Here is a 16,988-nt window from a genome sequence, read left to right as displayed (position 1 = left end):
TGACAATGTCACACTAACAAGGAAAGACCCCCACAAACATTAGAGCAATGTCAACTGAACCCACAGCTATTAAGTGCGCGTGTGTGTGTGCGCGCGTGTGCATATATTATAAATATAAATATATATATATATATATATATATATATATATATATATATATATATATATATATATATATATATATATATATATATATATATATATATATATATATATATATATATATACACATATACACATATACACATACATATATACACACACACACATACAGCATACGGGGCATATACAATGGAGCATCTTATGGGGGGCATATAGTACAATGGAGCATCTTATGGGGCCATCAACCATAATGGAGCAGTGTACGGGGGCATATATTATGGAGCGTCTTATGGGGGCCATAAACCTTTATGGAGCAGTGTACGGGGGGGGGAGCATACACTATGGTGCATCTATATATAGTGTGTATGGTTGCCCACCGCAACCATTTGATATCAAAGGATCCAGCATGCCAGATGTCAGGCTACTGAGCCTATTGTTCCCAAGAAACAAAATTTAGAGTACCAAAACGCCATAGATTGAATATATTCACACAAGTGTACTCCACTAGTGATGAGAAAATGTGCTCAGATAGGATGTTATCCACAATGCTCATCGACAGGCTCAAAAAATATGTGCAAGTCCCTGTGGCTGCATGTCTCACAGCTGTTAGGCAATCCCTGTATGTGTTGACGCAGTCAGACAGCCACGGACATGCAGCCACAGGGACTCAAACTTTTTTTTTTTTTGAGCATGCCGATGTCACTTACCACACGAGCATGCTTAGATAACATCTTGTCCAAGCACGTTTGCTCATCACTAATTAGCTTAAGTATTACACCATTAAGCATTAGTCAATTATCATTCCTTAAGGTACCTTCACACTCAATGATATCGCTAGCGATCTGTGACGTTGCAGCGTCCTGGATAGCGATATCGTTCAGTTTGACAGGCAGCAGCGATCAGGATCCTGCTCTGCCATCGTTGGTCGGTGCAGAAAGTCCAAAACTTTATTTCGTCGCTGGACTCCCTGCAGACATCGCTGAATCAGCGTGTGTGACGCCGATTCAGCGATGTCTTCACTGGTAACCAGGGTAAACATCGGGTTACTAAGTGCAGGGCCGCGCTTAGTAACCCGATGTTTACCCTGGTTACCAGGGTAACGGCATCGTTGGTCGCTGGAGAGCTGTCTGTGTGACAGCTCTCCAGCGACACTGCAGCGATTGGGATCGTTGTCTGGATAGCTGCAGCGTCGCTAAATGTGACAGTACCTTAAGGGATATTGGCGATAGCCCTAATAAGTACAATTCTTGCCAACTGATTTTGTGATTAATAGATTAGCATTATACGATAAAATAAAGTGATGCACAGCAGTGATCTAGTATAATCAGCCAATGCAGACTATACAACGATTGATTTTTTAACAGTGGCATAACAATTTAAAAAAAAAAAAAAAACACTTGTCACTTTCAAGTTATTTTAGTGACCATTGTGGGTTTTTCTTACTTTACCAGAAGGTACCAAAAATATTCTACATGTGTCTACCCAGTTTACACCAGCAGAGCACTGACCAATCAGTAATCAATCCGTGCACTAGGCTGCCACTGTTTTTGGCAAGTTCATCATCTTGTGTAAACAAAACAATCTTTTGGGCAAACATAAGGATCAATTTGTTGCATCGGTTGATTAGCAGCCTACTTAGACTGCAGGTTTGTGAGATGAGTAGTTCGTAAGGCAATTTTTATTAATGAGCAGAATGGCATGGCAGTATTTGGTTATGTGGCATGGTCAGTATGACAGTATTATCGGTATATTGGTCTTGGTATAGTGCACGGAGATCACTACTGCTAAATTAATAGCCGAGAAAACAAGTGAATTTTCATTAGAGACTATATACTTGTAAGTTTAACCCCTCCATGTTGTGTTACATATTATACAGTGGTAGAGATCTTAAAGGGGGTGCTCCTCTGAAATAAAGTTACCTATCCACAGGATAAGTGATAACTTAATGATTGCTGGGGGTCTGACTGCTGAATCTGCACTGATCGACAAAATTGGGAACTTTTATCCCTATTCAACAGAATGCTCCATTTTACCGCTGCCCTATTGATTCCCTATGTGGCACCCCAGTCCAATCCTGTGCAAAATTTTGAGACTAAAGGTACCTTCACACAACGATTTCGTTAACGATATTGTTGCTTTTTGTGACGTAGCAACGATATCGTTAACAAAATCGTTATGCGTGACAGCGACCAACGATCAGGCCCCTGCTGGGAGATCGTTGGTCGTTGGGGAATGATCAGGACCTTTTTTTGGTCGCTGATCACCCCGCTGTCACTGCTAGATCGGTGTGTGTGACGCCAATCTAGCGATGTGTTCACCTGTAACCAGGGTAAACATCAGATTACTAAGTGCAGGGCCGCGCTTAGTAACCCGATATTTACCCTGGTTACCATTGTAAAAGTTAAAAAAAACAAAACAAAAAAACAACCGTACATACTCACATTGCGATGTCTGTCACGTCCCCCGGCGTCAGCTTCCCGCACTGACTGTCAGCGCCGGCCGTAAAGCAGAGCACAGCGGTGACGTCACCGCTCTGCTTTACGGCCGGCGCTTACACAGTGCAGGGAAGCTGACGCCAGGGGACGTGACAGACATCGGAATGTGAGTATGTGTTTTTTTTTTTTACTTTTACAATGGTAACCAGGGTAAATATCGGGTTACTAAGCGCGGCCCTGCACTTAGTAACCTGATGTTTACCCGGGGACTTCGGCATCGTTGAAGACAGTTTCAACGATGCCGAAGTTGTTCCCCTGATCGTTGGTCGCCGGAGAGAGCTGTCTGTGTGACCGCTCCCCAGCGACCACACAACGACTTACCAACGATCACGGCCAGGTCGTATCGCTGGTCGTGATGTTGGTAAATCGTTTAGTTTAACGGTACCTTAAGGCTTTGTTCCTGTGTGAACATGGCCTATCAGAAGAATAGTAATAGAAACACTTCTGTACTCCTCACCCACTCCTGATTTCAGCTTACAAATACCGAGGTAAAATACTGAACGTGTGAACATGACTAGTGATGAGCGAATATACTCGTTGCTCGGGTTTTCCAGAGCACGCTCAGGTGGTCTCTGAGTATTTGTTAAGGTACCGTCACACTAAGCGACGCTGCATCGATACCGACAACGATCCGGATCGCTGCAGCGTCGCTGTTTGGTCGCTGGAGAGCTGTCACACAGACCGCTCTCCAGCGACCAACGATGCCGGTAACCAGGGTAAACATCGGGTTACTAAGCGCAGGGCCGCGCTTAGTAACCCGATGTTTACCCTGGTTACCATCGTTAAAGTAAAAAAAACAACCACTACATACTTACCTACCGCTGTCTGTCCTCGGCGCTCTGCTTCCCGCACTGACTGAGCACAGCGGCCGGAAAGCAGAGCGGTGACGTCACCGCTCTGCTTTCCGGCTGCCCGGCGCTCACAGCCAGAGCAGAGAAGCAGAGCGGGAACAGACAACGGTAGGTAAGTATGTAGTGGTTGTTTTTTTTTTACTTTAACGATGGTAACCAGGGTAAACATCGGGTTACTAAGCGCGGCCCTGTGCTTAGTAACCCGATGTTTACCCTGGTTACCAGCGAAGACATCGCTGAATCGGCGAGTCAGCGATGTCAGCGGGAGAGCCAGCGACGAAATAAAGTTCTGGCCTTTCTGCCCCGACCAGCGACATCACAGCAGGGGCCTGATCGCTGTTGCCTGTCACACTGGACGATATCGCTAGCCAGGACGCTGCAACGTCACGGATCGCTAGCGATATCGTCCAGTGTGATGGTACCTTTAGTGTTCGGAGATTTAGCTTTTGTTGATTCAGCTGCTTGATTTACAGCTACTAGCCAGCCTAAGTACATGTGGGGGTTGCCTGGTTGCTAAGGAATCCCCACATGTAATCAAGCTGTCTAGTAGCTGTAAATCATTCAACTGCGGCGATGAAAACAATCTCCGTACACTAAAATACTCGGAGACCACCCGAGCGTGCTCAGGAAAACCCGAGCAACGAGTATATTCGCAGATCACTAAACATGACCTTAGACTCATTTTGGAAAGCTTTACTTTGTGGTGCACTGTATATAGTCAGACTCTCGCCTACCATCGAAACCTTCAAAAAGAACCTGAAGACCTACCTCTTCCGACAAGCCTACAACCTGCAGTAACCACCGATCGACCAAACCGCTGCATGACCAGCTCTAGCCTCACCTACTGTATTCTCACCCATCCCCTGTAGATTGTGAGCCTTCGCGGGCAGGGTCCTCACTCCTCCTGTACCAGCTATGACTTGTATTGTTTAAGATTATTGTACTTGTTTTTAATATGTATACGCCATGGAATAAATGGCACTATAACAATTAATAATAATAAATAATATTATAGTAAATCTCACTATAATTATTAATCGTAATTTTCCATTTTGGCTGCAAATGATTGCAAAACAAACCAAAGAACCTACCTGAGAAAATGTTATTAGGATCTTTGTGTGTAATGAACAAGCCGAAGAACTCCACAAGTTCTCTGGATAAACTTATCTTATGTAACGCAGCCTGTGAGAAAGTACACGGCACAAATTACACATTCATCTTATTTACATACTGGCCCACATATATTAACAAAGACAGATTTTAGGAGGCGTTGGCGGCACAAAGATTAAGTGCAAATTATGCCACTCCATATTTGAACAGTTTTGCTCCTTAATGATAAAGTTCAGCGACGGAAATTGCGTTTAAGTTAGCAAGGTATGCCAATTTTAGATAAGAATCAGTGCTTAATGACGCAAGTAAATGCAAAATTTGCAATATATAAACACACTTCTGTAGAATAAGATGCACCTTTTCGCAAATTTTTCAGTTTGGTAGTAAAAATTGTTGTAATAAATGTTGAAAAAAAATTGATAACTTTGGCATAAGCTTTGATATTAAATGTCACAAATAGCATTACATTTTTCACCCAAACTGTGCAAAGTGTCACCCACTACATCTAAAAATCACACCACAAAAGTGGTTAATACCAATACAATGGACCTTCTATACTATGTCCCTGTCCAGGGTTCACAAGGGCTATGTCTACACTCAATGCCCTAGTGATTGGCATCATCTTATTCACCAGCAGGTCAAATGACACCTATAGGTTATAGAAAGTCTTAAAGGTGTAATCCCAACATGCACCTCACCCATCGTACATTTTGGGGGCCTTGTAGTGCACCGCTGTTAGCGTAGGGTTGGCCGCACTCATCGTATGGTCGTGGATATGAAAAAGTGTGAACGACTTGTACATGACTCTGGTAAGGTCTTATTTTCTTGTGACCTGACTAATAACACCAAACCTACCTCTCCCCAGAAGTCCTCCCCAACCCCCCCCTCCCCCCAATAAATAAAAGCTCAGCCAATTTATTGATAATTATAACAATTGCTGAGGTCCTCGAAGCTCAAAAATAAATCTGGTGATTTTCATGACATTGCTCCTCTCCTCCCAGCTTACTCCTAGCTGTGTTCACCTGCTCAGGAGCACTGTGAAACCGAGGGAAGAGGTTGTCCTCTAATACCGTTAATATGAACTCAACGTTCCATCACCGCGTATCACCCAAATCTCACCAGACCACCATCAAATAACTATCCAATAAAGGAGATCCACGTATTTAATGAATCCCCAATCCCAAATTTGCAACCAACTTCAAGGACCCACCAACCCCTCCAATACATTAAGGGAACTCTATGTAGCAAACCTCAGACTCACAAAGTCATCCTACAGCGCTCAGGAGAGGAAAAATACCCTGTGGAGGAAACTTCTAGGAAACCATGTCTGAAGGATTGCCCTTCCCTTAGGCTTAGAAGGTAAATGCCAAAAGCAACTTTTCATAGCAATGGTATCATTTGAACATGGTAACGCCACTGATTATCACCACTGTGACCCAGATTTTATCACAGGCAGGGTGGGACTTTGCTTTCCAGTGGTCTGAGGTCAAAGAGGGCCACTCAACCTCGGTCAGTCCTATTTATGTTTTTTCCCCTGAGACCCCACCTATAACCTATTGTTGGCAGATATGATACTTATTTGTGTGCAGGAGGAGTTTCCACTTTACTGACAGTAGGTGGTGATGTTACTGTTATATGCCTAGTTGAATGTAATGCATATACTTGTTGTACTTTGGTTTCACTTTCTCTCTGGTAAAAGGTCCTTCAGAATTCCTGTTCTGCTGTATTAAGCTGATGCATGTACCTCATGTTCTGTAAAGATGAAAGTTGAATTACCCCATATAATCTACACTCAAGTTTCTTCTGCGACCAAACTATGCAACAGTTATTTCCTCCCTACCTTCAGACCACTACCCCTTGGATCAACTTTCGTCCCCCTCCCCACCCTCCATCTTCTCCCATATGGTCACTCCCTCCCTTTTCAGCATCATGTCAAGCTTCCCCCCAACACCTGCGTGGAGGGTCAAGCTGGAGACAAAAATGATGTGTATGGAAAATGAAAATAATTACCTCTAGTACTCGTTCTGCAATGTCGGAAGTCTTGGATTCTACATTAACTAGTCTGCCATTTGGCAGGTAAACTTTGAGGATCACATCCGTAGGTGGCATCTGAAATGTATCCTAGAGAAAACAGAAAAAAAAAAATGTATCACATGTTTAGGATGACTGAAAAAGAAGCCATATTGACCAATACTTAGACAGGTGAAAATGCCAATTTCAATCACTATGCAGCCAAACCACAATTCACACTTTGCACTGACGAGGTGGGAGTGTAGTACCCTGAAACAGTGTCTGAAAAATTGAGATTTTGGTTTTGGCTTTTATCTTACGTCATGTGACAAGGCACATTAGAGAGTCGATATTGACTTTTAGGATTGATGCTTCCTATAGGTGGCGATAGAGTTCTAGTCCTCTTCTTCTCTGAAGAGAATTTACCCATTTCCCAGAGGAGCATTGCAGCTTAAGGGTATGTGCACACGTTGCAGATTTGGCTGTGGATCTGCAGCGGATTTGGCCCTGTGGATCCGCACCAGTTTTCCATGCAGTGTACAGTACCATGTAAACCTATGGAAAACAAAAACACTTAACATGCTGCGGAAAATTTCATGCAGAAACGCAGCGGTTTATTTTCTACAGCATGTCAATTCTTTGTGTGGAAACGCAGTGTTTCTGAATCCATGACTATACAGGTCCTTCTCAAAAAATTAGCATATAGTGTTAAATTTCATTATTTACCATAATGTAATGATTACAATTAAACTTTCATATATTATAGATTCATTATCCACCAACTGAAATTTGTCAGGTCTTTTATTGTTTTAATACTGATGATTTTGGCATACAACTCCTGATAACCCAAAAAACCTGTCTCAATAAATTAGCATATTTCACCCATCCAATCAAATAAAAGTGTTTTTTAATAACAAACAAAAAAACCATCAAATAATAATGTTCAGTTATGCACTCAATACTTGGTCGGGAATCCTTTGGCAGAAATGACTGCTTCAATGCGGCGTGGCATGGAGGCAATCAGCCTGTGACACTGCTGAGATGTTATGGAGGCCCAGGATGCTTCAATAGCGGCCTTAAGCTCATCCAGAGTGTTGGGTCTTGCGTCTCTCAACTTTCTCTTCACAATATCCCACAGATTCTCTATGGGGTTCAGGTAAGGAGAGTTGGCAGGCCAATTGAGCACAGTAATACCATGGTCAGTAAACCATTTACCAGTGGTTTTGGCACTGTGAGCAGGTGCCAGGTCGTGCTGAAAAATGAAATCTTCATCTCCATAAAGCATTTCAGCCGATGGAAGCATGAAGTGCTCCAAAATCTCCTGATAGCTAGCTGCATTGACCCTGCCCTTGACGAAACACAGTGGACCAACACCAGCAGCTGACATGGCACCCCACACCATCACTGACTGTGGGTACTTGACACTGGACTTCAGGCATTTTGGCATTTCCTTCTCCCCAGTCTTCCTCCAGACTCTGGCACCTTGATTTCCGAATGACATGCAAAATTTGCTTTCATCAGAAAAAAGTACTTGGGACCACTTAGCAACAGTCCAGTGCTGCTTCTCTGTAGCCCAGGTCAGGCGCCTCTGCCGCTGTTTATGGTTCAAAAGTGGCTTTACCTGGGGAATGCGGCACCTGTAGCCCATTTCCTGCACACGCCTGTGCACGGTGGCTCTGGATGTTTCCACACCAGACTCAGTCCACTGCTTCCTCAGGTTCCCCAAGGTCTGGAATCGGTCCTTCTCCACAATCTTCCTCAGGGTCCGGTCTCCTCTTCTCGTTGTACAGCGTTTTCTGCCACATTGTTTCCTTCCAACAGACTTACCATTGAGGTGCCTTGATACAGCACTCTGGGAACAGCCTATTTGTTGAGGAATTTCTTTCTGGGTCTTACCCTCTTGCTTGAGGGTGTCAATGATGGCCTTCTTGACATCTGTCAGGTCGCTAGTCTTACCCATGATGGGGGTTTTGAGTAATGAACCAGGCAGGGAGTTTATAAAAGCCTCAGGTATCTTTTGCATGTGTTTAGAGTTAATTAGTTGATTCAGAAGATTAGGGTAATAGGTCGTTTAGAGAACCTTTTCTTGATATGCTAATTTGAGACAGGTTTTTTGGGTTATCAGGAGTTGTATGCCAAAATCATCAGTATTAAAACAATAAAAGACCTGACAAATTTCAGTTGGTGGATAATGAATCTATAATATATGAAAGTTTAATTGTAATCATTACATTATGGTAAATAATGAAATTTAACACTATATGCTAATTTTTTGAGAAGGACCTGTACACTGAGTAAAGCAAATCCGCACATCAAAAACGCAAGACAATCCGCAACAAGTCAGCATCAATTCCGCAACCATTTTGGCCTGCGTTTTCTGCCAAGAGTTGCGGATTCTGTGCGGAATAATCCGCAGACAAATCCGCAATGTGTGCACATACCCTAAAAGTCTCCTCACTTCAGCATGTAGTTCTTGACATATTACTCTCCACAAGGAGAAGTGTTACCCCTTGGATTCTGAGCAGGATGCAGAAAACCCACAAATGTTATATGATGGAGATTGCAAACTTTTAAATTACTAATGAACATCCACAAGGGAGGTGGCTGCTCATTATAAAAGCAAGTAAGGCAATGGTCACAGAACAAGCGCACTTCACATTTGTTCCCCCCCTCCTTAATTTCAGTGACCGGCAGTTTGACAAATGATATGCATACTGTTAATATTGTTAAAGGGGGTTTTCCCCCCACAAACAAAAGTTTAATTTTAATCAATAGATCTTGAAATATGTTCCACATTTGGATGTGATCGAGAAGAGGAAGCAAGAGTATACAAACAGGACAGCATCGGATCACATCAGATTCTGCAAGGTAAAATATTTCCCTGCCTGTAAATAAACAATTTTTTTAAGTCAAAGAAAAAACAAAAAAAAAAAAAAAAAAAACATCAGTTGTGATCCCCATGCGGTCCTGTCTGAATAGAATACTCTTGCTTCCTCCCCTGCCCAGAAGATGTGGTATAATCAGACCATGTTCCTGTACGTCAGACACAGCCATTACACAGCAGTGGCACATTTATAAGATTCTCAGCACAGGAACATTTTATTTAACACATCCAATTTTGGAAATTATTCCAAGATCAATTGATTAAAATGAACTTTTGTTCTTTGGAAAAGCCCTTTAACCAGGAGGCCATCAACTCAAAAAAAGGCAACCTCAGACTTTGATCTAGAGCAGGGGTGCACAACCTGCAGGCAGGAGAGTCAAGTACTAATGGTGTCATGTGCTGCCATCTCTGGATGCCTCATCCATCAGGAGAATGGGGTCTTGTCACCCATTTAGCATCCTAGAAAAGGAACATGTGAATTACAGGTGACCTCCGTGTCTGTGGCTCTCTCCACTTTGGTTTATGGGAATTCTGAAATAGACGTAAAAAAACCTCATCTATTGTAGAGAGCCATGTGCATGCATGTCCTCTTCTTCTTTAGGGTTCATTCACACAGTTTTATTTACAAGGGTTTTTATTAGAGGATTTCACTGCAAATCCGCATGAAACATACTTTAAATACTAGTGATCCGAGCTTCCTGTTTGCAGTATAACTAACAGGAAGCTCGTACCACAAGTATTTAATGTATTTGTCAGGCACGCATTTTTCTGCCCAGATCGTTGAGGGCCACAGAATGATATCACAGGTCTCACGTGTCCTCCGGGCAACAGGTTATGCACCCGTTTAGGTGGACCGACTGATGGGATGACAACTGCGGATGGGCAGACTTTCACCCATCGGGGTCGTTTGAATGCCTGCCTGCACAAGCAGATCAAGTAAAACTCATCCGAGTGATCTTTTCAAGATACAGTAATCTTCCCAGGCTGCCATAGTTCTCAGCAATGCAAGTCTTGGTTAAACAGGATGATACACCGTCCAGAACAAGGATCTATTATGCTGTGTAGAAAAGCAGAAACGCGGGATGCAGTGACGAGCATGAGGTAGAACAAGAGTTAAAGGGTTTATTACAAGGGTTACTCCTCACAGGGAGAGAGAGGGTTAAGAGGGGAGTAAAACTGGGTATAGTGTCAGGGTGAGAACAACCGGTTACGAAACAGGTAAACTTGAAATCTTACGGTGGCGCCGTAAGTGTTGCGTGAGGTCTCTGGCCTGTTCCTGAAGTTGATGCACCGTCTCCTGATGAAACCAGCGTATCCTGGCTCCTCGAGACAAGGTCCTAGGTTACAGTAATGATGTACGTGATGTGAAGCAGTCCGACACCGCCAGAAAGTGTCCCAGTCCAGTGGTGGTGATGAGGATAGAGCTACCCGGCTCTAGAATTCCCTGGTCAGATTTAGGCCGTGCACTTGCAGCAGTCAGCGGAACGATGCGGGTCAGACCCTCAGTCACAGGGGTGTGCGGGCACACGAATCTACATCCCTCACAGTTAGTGTGCGCAAGGGCTGAGGAGCATCAGCGCGGCCTGGACTATCACGTAGCCCCACGGAGAGCGAGTCAACTTTCTCCTGCTGCACGCTCTGTCTTCCCACCAAATGTCCTGCGCCTTTTATGCCTGACACACCCCCTACAGTGGGGAGCAAAGGTCTGTCCGGGTCAGGCAGCTTTCGCCCCCAGCAACAATGGTGACAGCCCCGATGGTTCCGGAACAGTCATGAGAAAGGCATCACCGGCGCATCTTCCTACAGCTGCATAAAAGACTATTGTACCTGATTAACTAACTGATTCACCAGAAGCCTGTTTACACAGCAAGATAATCTTAAACACCACCTTCACATTATGCTGCAGCGAAATGCCCCTTAAAGCAACTAAAAAGTGGTGTAAACAGACTAAACAATCTTCAAAATGAGAGATTTATCAAACAGCATGAACCACTATGAAATCTGGTGCTTTGAAAGACCGTTTATTCTAAGTAGACAGTAATATTAAATCTGCAGTATTACCTCTTGGTTCCTCCGCTTCATTTTTGGTTTTGACTCAGTCTTTTGTTAGAGAGTCAGCACAAAATGACTGTTCAAACCAAATAAGCGTTTTGTGCATGATTGGCTTGACCAAACAATTCTGAGCTTCTCAGACTCTTGCAAACCCAGAGACGTCAATCATGTAACAAGAGGGTGGATACAGATGGGCATCTGGCAGCAGCCTATTCTGCTTTCCCTCAGGAGGATTACCCGATTGTTGCATGATCATTCATCTACAGGCGATTTAGAGTGCATGACCACCTATGGCAAATAAAAACAATGCTTCATAGCTCACCATCTGCAATTTCTGGACACCTGTGATGAAAACATCACTGTTTGAAACAACAGGATCGGAAAAAACTGAAAAAAAAAAAGAAAAAAAAATTACAGAACAAGATTAATGCATTTAATATTAAATTCAATTTCTCAGTTCATAGAAATTTGAAAACCAATTTAGGGCTATAGGTCTCATCCATGCAACAAAATAGGACCACCAGAGACCATCATAGAACAGAATGCAAAGTAAACGATAGGGCAAATATGGATTTTTGAAAGTAGTTCCACACTGAGCAGAATTCGGTGGGGGAAGCAAAATCCCAAGTTAGATGGATATTTGACACCCACAGTAATTCACAAACATTTTTCCATATAAATGTTAATGTACACCCTCTTTTTTTTTAGATCTTAAAATTTTACATTATGACTTGTTACTTTTACTCAATATTACAAATGGGAACAGTCAGCCGAAAAGTTGTTTTTTTTTGTTTTTTTTTTAACATTGCTTAAAAGGCAGCTAATGATTATCCTAAATGCCAGTCTCTTGTATATTTTCCCAATGCATCACTTATATTTACATTAAAATAAAAAATTATATACCTAAATCTAAATTTTTAAAATTATGCATATTTAAAGAAAGAATGCCATGACCAAGCACAATCTAAGTAGTTTGAAAGTTTTTTTGTTTTTTTACAAATACATGAAATCTGAGAACCAAGTGACCTCACCTTCTTGCAAATACTGTTTCAGCAATACTCTCCTTTCTTCAGCCATTTTCGATGTCATTGCCAGATAATATTTTGGGGGAAATGTTGGTATCTGGTTTTTAAATATATCACGCATCTGTAATTTAAAGCCAAACACGTCTGTTACGTAGAAAATTTATGTGAATACCATGAAAAAAAGTTTGCAAGGAACCATGTCACATTGGCCATTTGTCGGACCAAATTACTTACAAAAGAACTTTATACGTTTGCTAATGTGAGCGTTGTAAGGCTGTGCAGGTGATTGTACAATATAGTTTCCTACATGTAGAATTTTGCATAGAAAATTAGAAAAAACCCTCTAATATTACTAAACACAGGGCTTGCACAAGACTATGAAATTGCTCTGAGCACTCAAACCCTTAAAGGTTGGACTGGTACCTAAAATGTCCTTTCTAAATATTTAATCTTCACTTTAACTGCTTTTGTAATTAGCTTTATTACAAAATGCCCTACACTTCTCCAAGCAAAATGTCACAGGAAGTGCAGTAAAAAACACCACATAAGGAAGAGTCTCAAACAGGACATTACAGGAGGCTGGGGCTGCACTCACTTCCCTGCAGAGTATCGCCCTTGATGAAACAGGAAGTTAGCACAGGGCAAACCTGCAGTTACAAAAGTTTTTTTGCATCACCGGTCCTGTTGAAGACTTCCTGGATGATAGACTGTGGGAGATGAGAGTGCAGCGCCAGCTGCCTGTTTCTATCTCTACCCCCATTGCTTTTAACTGTGGAAGCAGAGATAGAAGCAATGCGTGACACCAACACTGCCCCAGAGCTTCTACCACTGACTTTTAATTAATAGTCCCCAGGGGGCAGCATGGATGTCACTCACTGCTTACATCACCGTGATGTTGATTCATTTTAGGTTCCGGACCAACTCTAACCCCTTTCTGACATCGGACGTACTATCCCGTCCATGTGGGGTGGGCCCCTATGACCATGGACGGGATAGTACGTCCAGCGCGATCGGCGGCGCTCACGGGGGGAGCGCCGCCGATCGCGGCCGGGTGTCAGCTGCCTATCGCAGCTGACATCCGGCACTATGTGCCAGGAGCGGTCACGGACCGCCCCCGGCACATTAACCCCTGGCACACCGCGATCAAAGATGATCGCGATGTGCCGGCGGTACAGGGAAGCATCGCGCAGGGAGGGGGCTCCCTGCGGGCTTCCCTGAGCCCCCCGCAGCAACGCGATGTGATCGCGTTGCTGCGAGGGTCTTACCTCCCTCCCTCCCTGCTCGAGCCCCGGATCCAAGATGGCCGCGGATCCGGGTCCTGCAGGGAGGGAGGTGGCTTCACAGAGCCTGCTCAGAGCAGGCACTGTGAAGGCTGCAGCGCTGCATGTCAGATCAGTGATCTGACAGAGTGCTGTGCAAACTGTCAGATCACTGATCTGTGATGTCCCCCCCTGGGACAAAGTAAAAAAAAAAAATTTCAAATGTGTAAAAAAAAATAAAAAATAAAAAAAAAAATATTCCAAAATAATGAAAAAAAAAAAAAATATTATTCCCATAAACACATTTCTTTATCTAAATAAAAAAAAAAACAAAAAAACAATAAAAGTAGACATATTTAGTATCGCCGCTTCCGTAACGGCCCGACCTATAAAACTGTCCCACTAGTTAACCCCTTCAGTAAACACCGTAAGAAAAAAAAAAAAAAACGAGGCAAAAAACAACGCTTTATTATCATACCGCCGAACAAAAAGTGGAATAACACGCGATCAAAAAGACAGATATAAATAACCATGGTACCGCTGAAAACGACATCTTGTCCCGCAAAAAACGAGCCGCCATACAGCATCATCAGCAAAATAATAAAAAAGTTATAGTCCTGAGAATAAAGCGATGCCAAAATAATTATTTTTTCTATAAAATAGTTATTATCGTATAAAAGCGCCAAAACATAAAAAAAGTGATATAAATGAGGTGTCGCTGTAATCGTACTGACCCGAAGAATAAAACTGCTTTATCAATTTTACCAAACGCGGAACGGTATAAACGCCTCCCCCAAAAGAAATTCATGAATAGCAGGTTTTTGGTCATTCTGCCTCACAAAAATCGGAATAAAAAGCGATCAAAAAATGTCACGTGCCCGAAAATGTTACCAATAAAAACGTCAACTCGTCCCACAAAAAACAAGACCTCACATGACTCTGTGGACCAAAATATAGAAAAATTATAGCTCTCAAAATGTGGTAACGCAAAAAATATTTTTTGCAATAAAAAGCGTCTTTCAGTGTGTGACGGCTGCCAATCATAAAAATCCACTAAAAAACCCACTATAAAAGTAAATCAAACCCCCCTTCATCACCCCCTTAGGCTGGTTTCACATTGGCGTTTTTTCGGGTGCGTTTTTGCGGTAAAAAACGCAAAAAAACGCATGGTGAAAAAACGCATGTAAACGCGTGTAAACGCTGCGTTTTTTTGACGCATGCGTTTTTGCATGTGGTGAAAAAAACGCGGCGTTTTACCGCGTTTACATGAGTTTTTTCATGCGTTTGCGTTTTTTAAACACATGCAGAAAAATGTGTGACAACTGCCAATCATCAAAATAAAGTAAAAAACCCACTATAAACAGAAATAGTTAGGGTTAGGGTTAGGGGTAGGGTTAGGGGTAGGGATCATAACCCTAACCCTAAAGGGATCCTACCCCTAACCCTAAGGGATCCTAACCCTAACCCTACCCCTAACCCTAACCTACCCCTAACCCTAACCCTAACCCTACCCCTAACCCTAACCCTAAGGGATCCTAACCCTAACCTTACCCCTAACCCTAACCCTACCCCTAACCCTAACCATAAAGGGATTAGGGTTAGGATCCCTTAGGGTTAGGGGTAGGGTTAGGGTTAGGGGTAGGGTTAGGGGTAGGGTTAGGGTTAGGATCCCTTAGGGTTAGGGGTAGTGTTAGGGTTAGGGGTAGGGTTAGGGGTAGGGTTAGGTTCCCTTTATCACCTTTATGCTGGGGGGTGGCATATCAGTGTGTTTTCTGGTTTTTTAATAAAAAAACGCATGCGTTTTTTACCGCAAAAAACGCATGCACCAAAAAACGCATGCGTCCCCATTGACTCCAATGTATTTTTTGACCCAAAAAAACCGCATGAAAACGCATGCGTTTTTTTTTGGTCCAAAAAACGCTTCTAAAAATACTACAAGTAGCATTTCAGAAAATGAACGCATGCAGTAAAAAAACGCATGCGTCAAAAAACGCGACCAAACGCGTACACAAAAAAACGCATGCGTTTTCAATGTTAAAGATAGGAAAAAAAAACGCATGCGTTTTTTTGAAAAAAAACGCTGCAGACAAAAACGCAAGTGTGAAACCACCCTTAGTTAGGGAAAAATTAAAAAAATGTATTTATTTCCATTTTCCCATTAGGGCTAGGGTTAGAGTTAGGGCTAGGGTTAGGGCTAGGGCTAGGGCTAGGGCTAAAGTTACAGTTAGGGTTTAGATTACATTTACGGTTGGGAATAGGGTTGGGATTAGGGTTAGGGGTGTGTCTGGGTTAGAGGTGTGGTTAGGGTTACTGTTGGGATTAGGGTTAGGGATGTGTTTGGATTAGGGTTTCAGTTATAATTGTGGGGTTTCCACTGTTTAGGCACATCAGGGGCTCTCCAAACGAGACATGGCGTCCGATCTCAATTCCAGCCAATTCTGCGTTGAAAAAGTAAAACAGTGCTTCTTCCCTTCCGAGCTCTCCCGTGTGCCCAAACAGGGGTTTACCCCAACATATGGGGTATCAGCGTACTCAGGACAAATAGGACAACAACTTTTGGGGTTCAATTTCTCCTGTTACCCTTGGGAAAATACAAAACTGGGGGCTAAAACATTTTTTGTGGGAAAAAAAAAGATTTTTTATTTTCACGGCTCTGCGTTATATACTGTAGTGAAACACTTGGGGGTTCAAAGTTCTCACAACACATCTAGATTAGTTCCCTGGGGGGTCTAGTTTCCAATATGGGGTCACTTGTGGGGGGTTTCTACTGTTTAGGTACATTAGGGGTTCTGCAAACGCAATGTGACGTCTGCAGACCATTCCATCTAAGTCTGCATTCCAAATGGCGCTCCTTCCCTTCCGAGCTCTGCCATGCGCTCAAACGGTGGTTTCCCCCAACATACGGGGTATCAGCGTACTCAGGACAAATTGGACAACAACTTTTGGGGTCGAATTTCTCCTCTTACCCTCGGGAAAATACAAAACTGGGGGCTAAAAAATAATTTTGGGGGGAAAGATTTTTTTTTAATTTTCACGGCTCTGCGTTACAAACTGTAGTGAAACACTTGGGGGTTCAAAGCTATCACAACACATCTAGATGAGTTCCTTAGGGGGTCTAGTTTCCAAAATGGTGTCACTTGTGGGAGGTGTCTACTGTTTAGGTACATTAGGGGCTCTGCAAATGCAATGTGACACCTGCA

The 16,988-nt window shown here is 43.0% G+C and overlaps 1 protein-coding gene across 3 annotated transcripts in view; it reads right to left on the bottom strand.

The window, feature by feature from the left end:
- Window positions 1–16,988, bottom strand: part of SNX31 (sorting nexin 31) — a 97,507-nt gene that overhangs the window by 32,709 nt on the left and 47,810 nt on the right. For 2 of the 3 annotated variants that reach the window (XM_069731657.1, XM_069731658.1), the window contains 5 exons: window positions 12,536–12,650; window positions 11,827–11,891; window positions 6,569–6,679; window positions 5,266–5,364; window positions 4,540–4,630 (listed from right to left, as the gene is read on the bottom strand). In XM_069731657.1, the coding sequence (XP_069587758.1) occupies window positions 4,540–4,630; window positions 5,266–5,364; window positions 6,569–6,679; window positions 11,827–11,891; window positions 12,536–12,650 (481 nt within the window). The remainder of the gene's footprint in view (window positions 1–4,539; window positions 4,631–5,265; window positions 5,365–6,568; window positions 6,680–11,826; window positions 11,892–12,535; window positions 12,651–16,988) is intronic. The other variant, XM_069731659.1, reaches the window with a different exon arrangement.

This window comes from Ranitomeya imitator, chromosome 6, assembly GCF_032444005.1.
Source record: "Ranitomeya imitator isolate aRanImi1 chromosome 6, aRanImi1.pri, whole genome shotgun sequence".
Lineage (NCBI taxonomy): Eukaryota > Metazoa > Chordata > Amphibia > Anura > Dendrobatidae > Ranitomeya > Ranitomeya imitator.
Note: the sequence above shows the minus strand (reverse complement) of the source record. Positions and strands in the feature narration are given on the sequence as shown.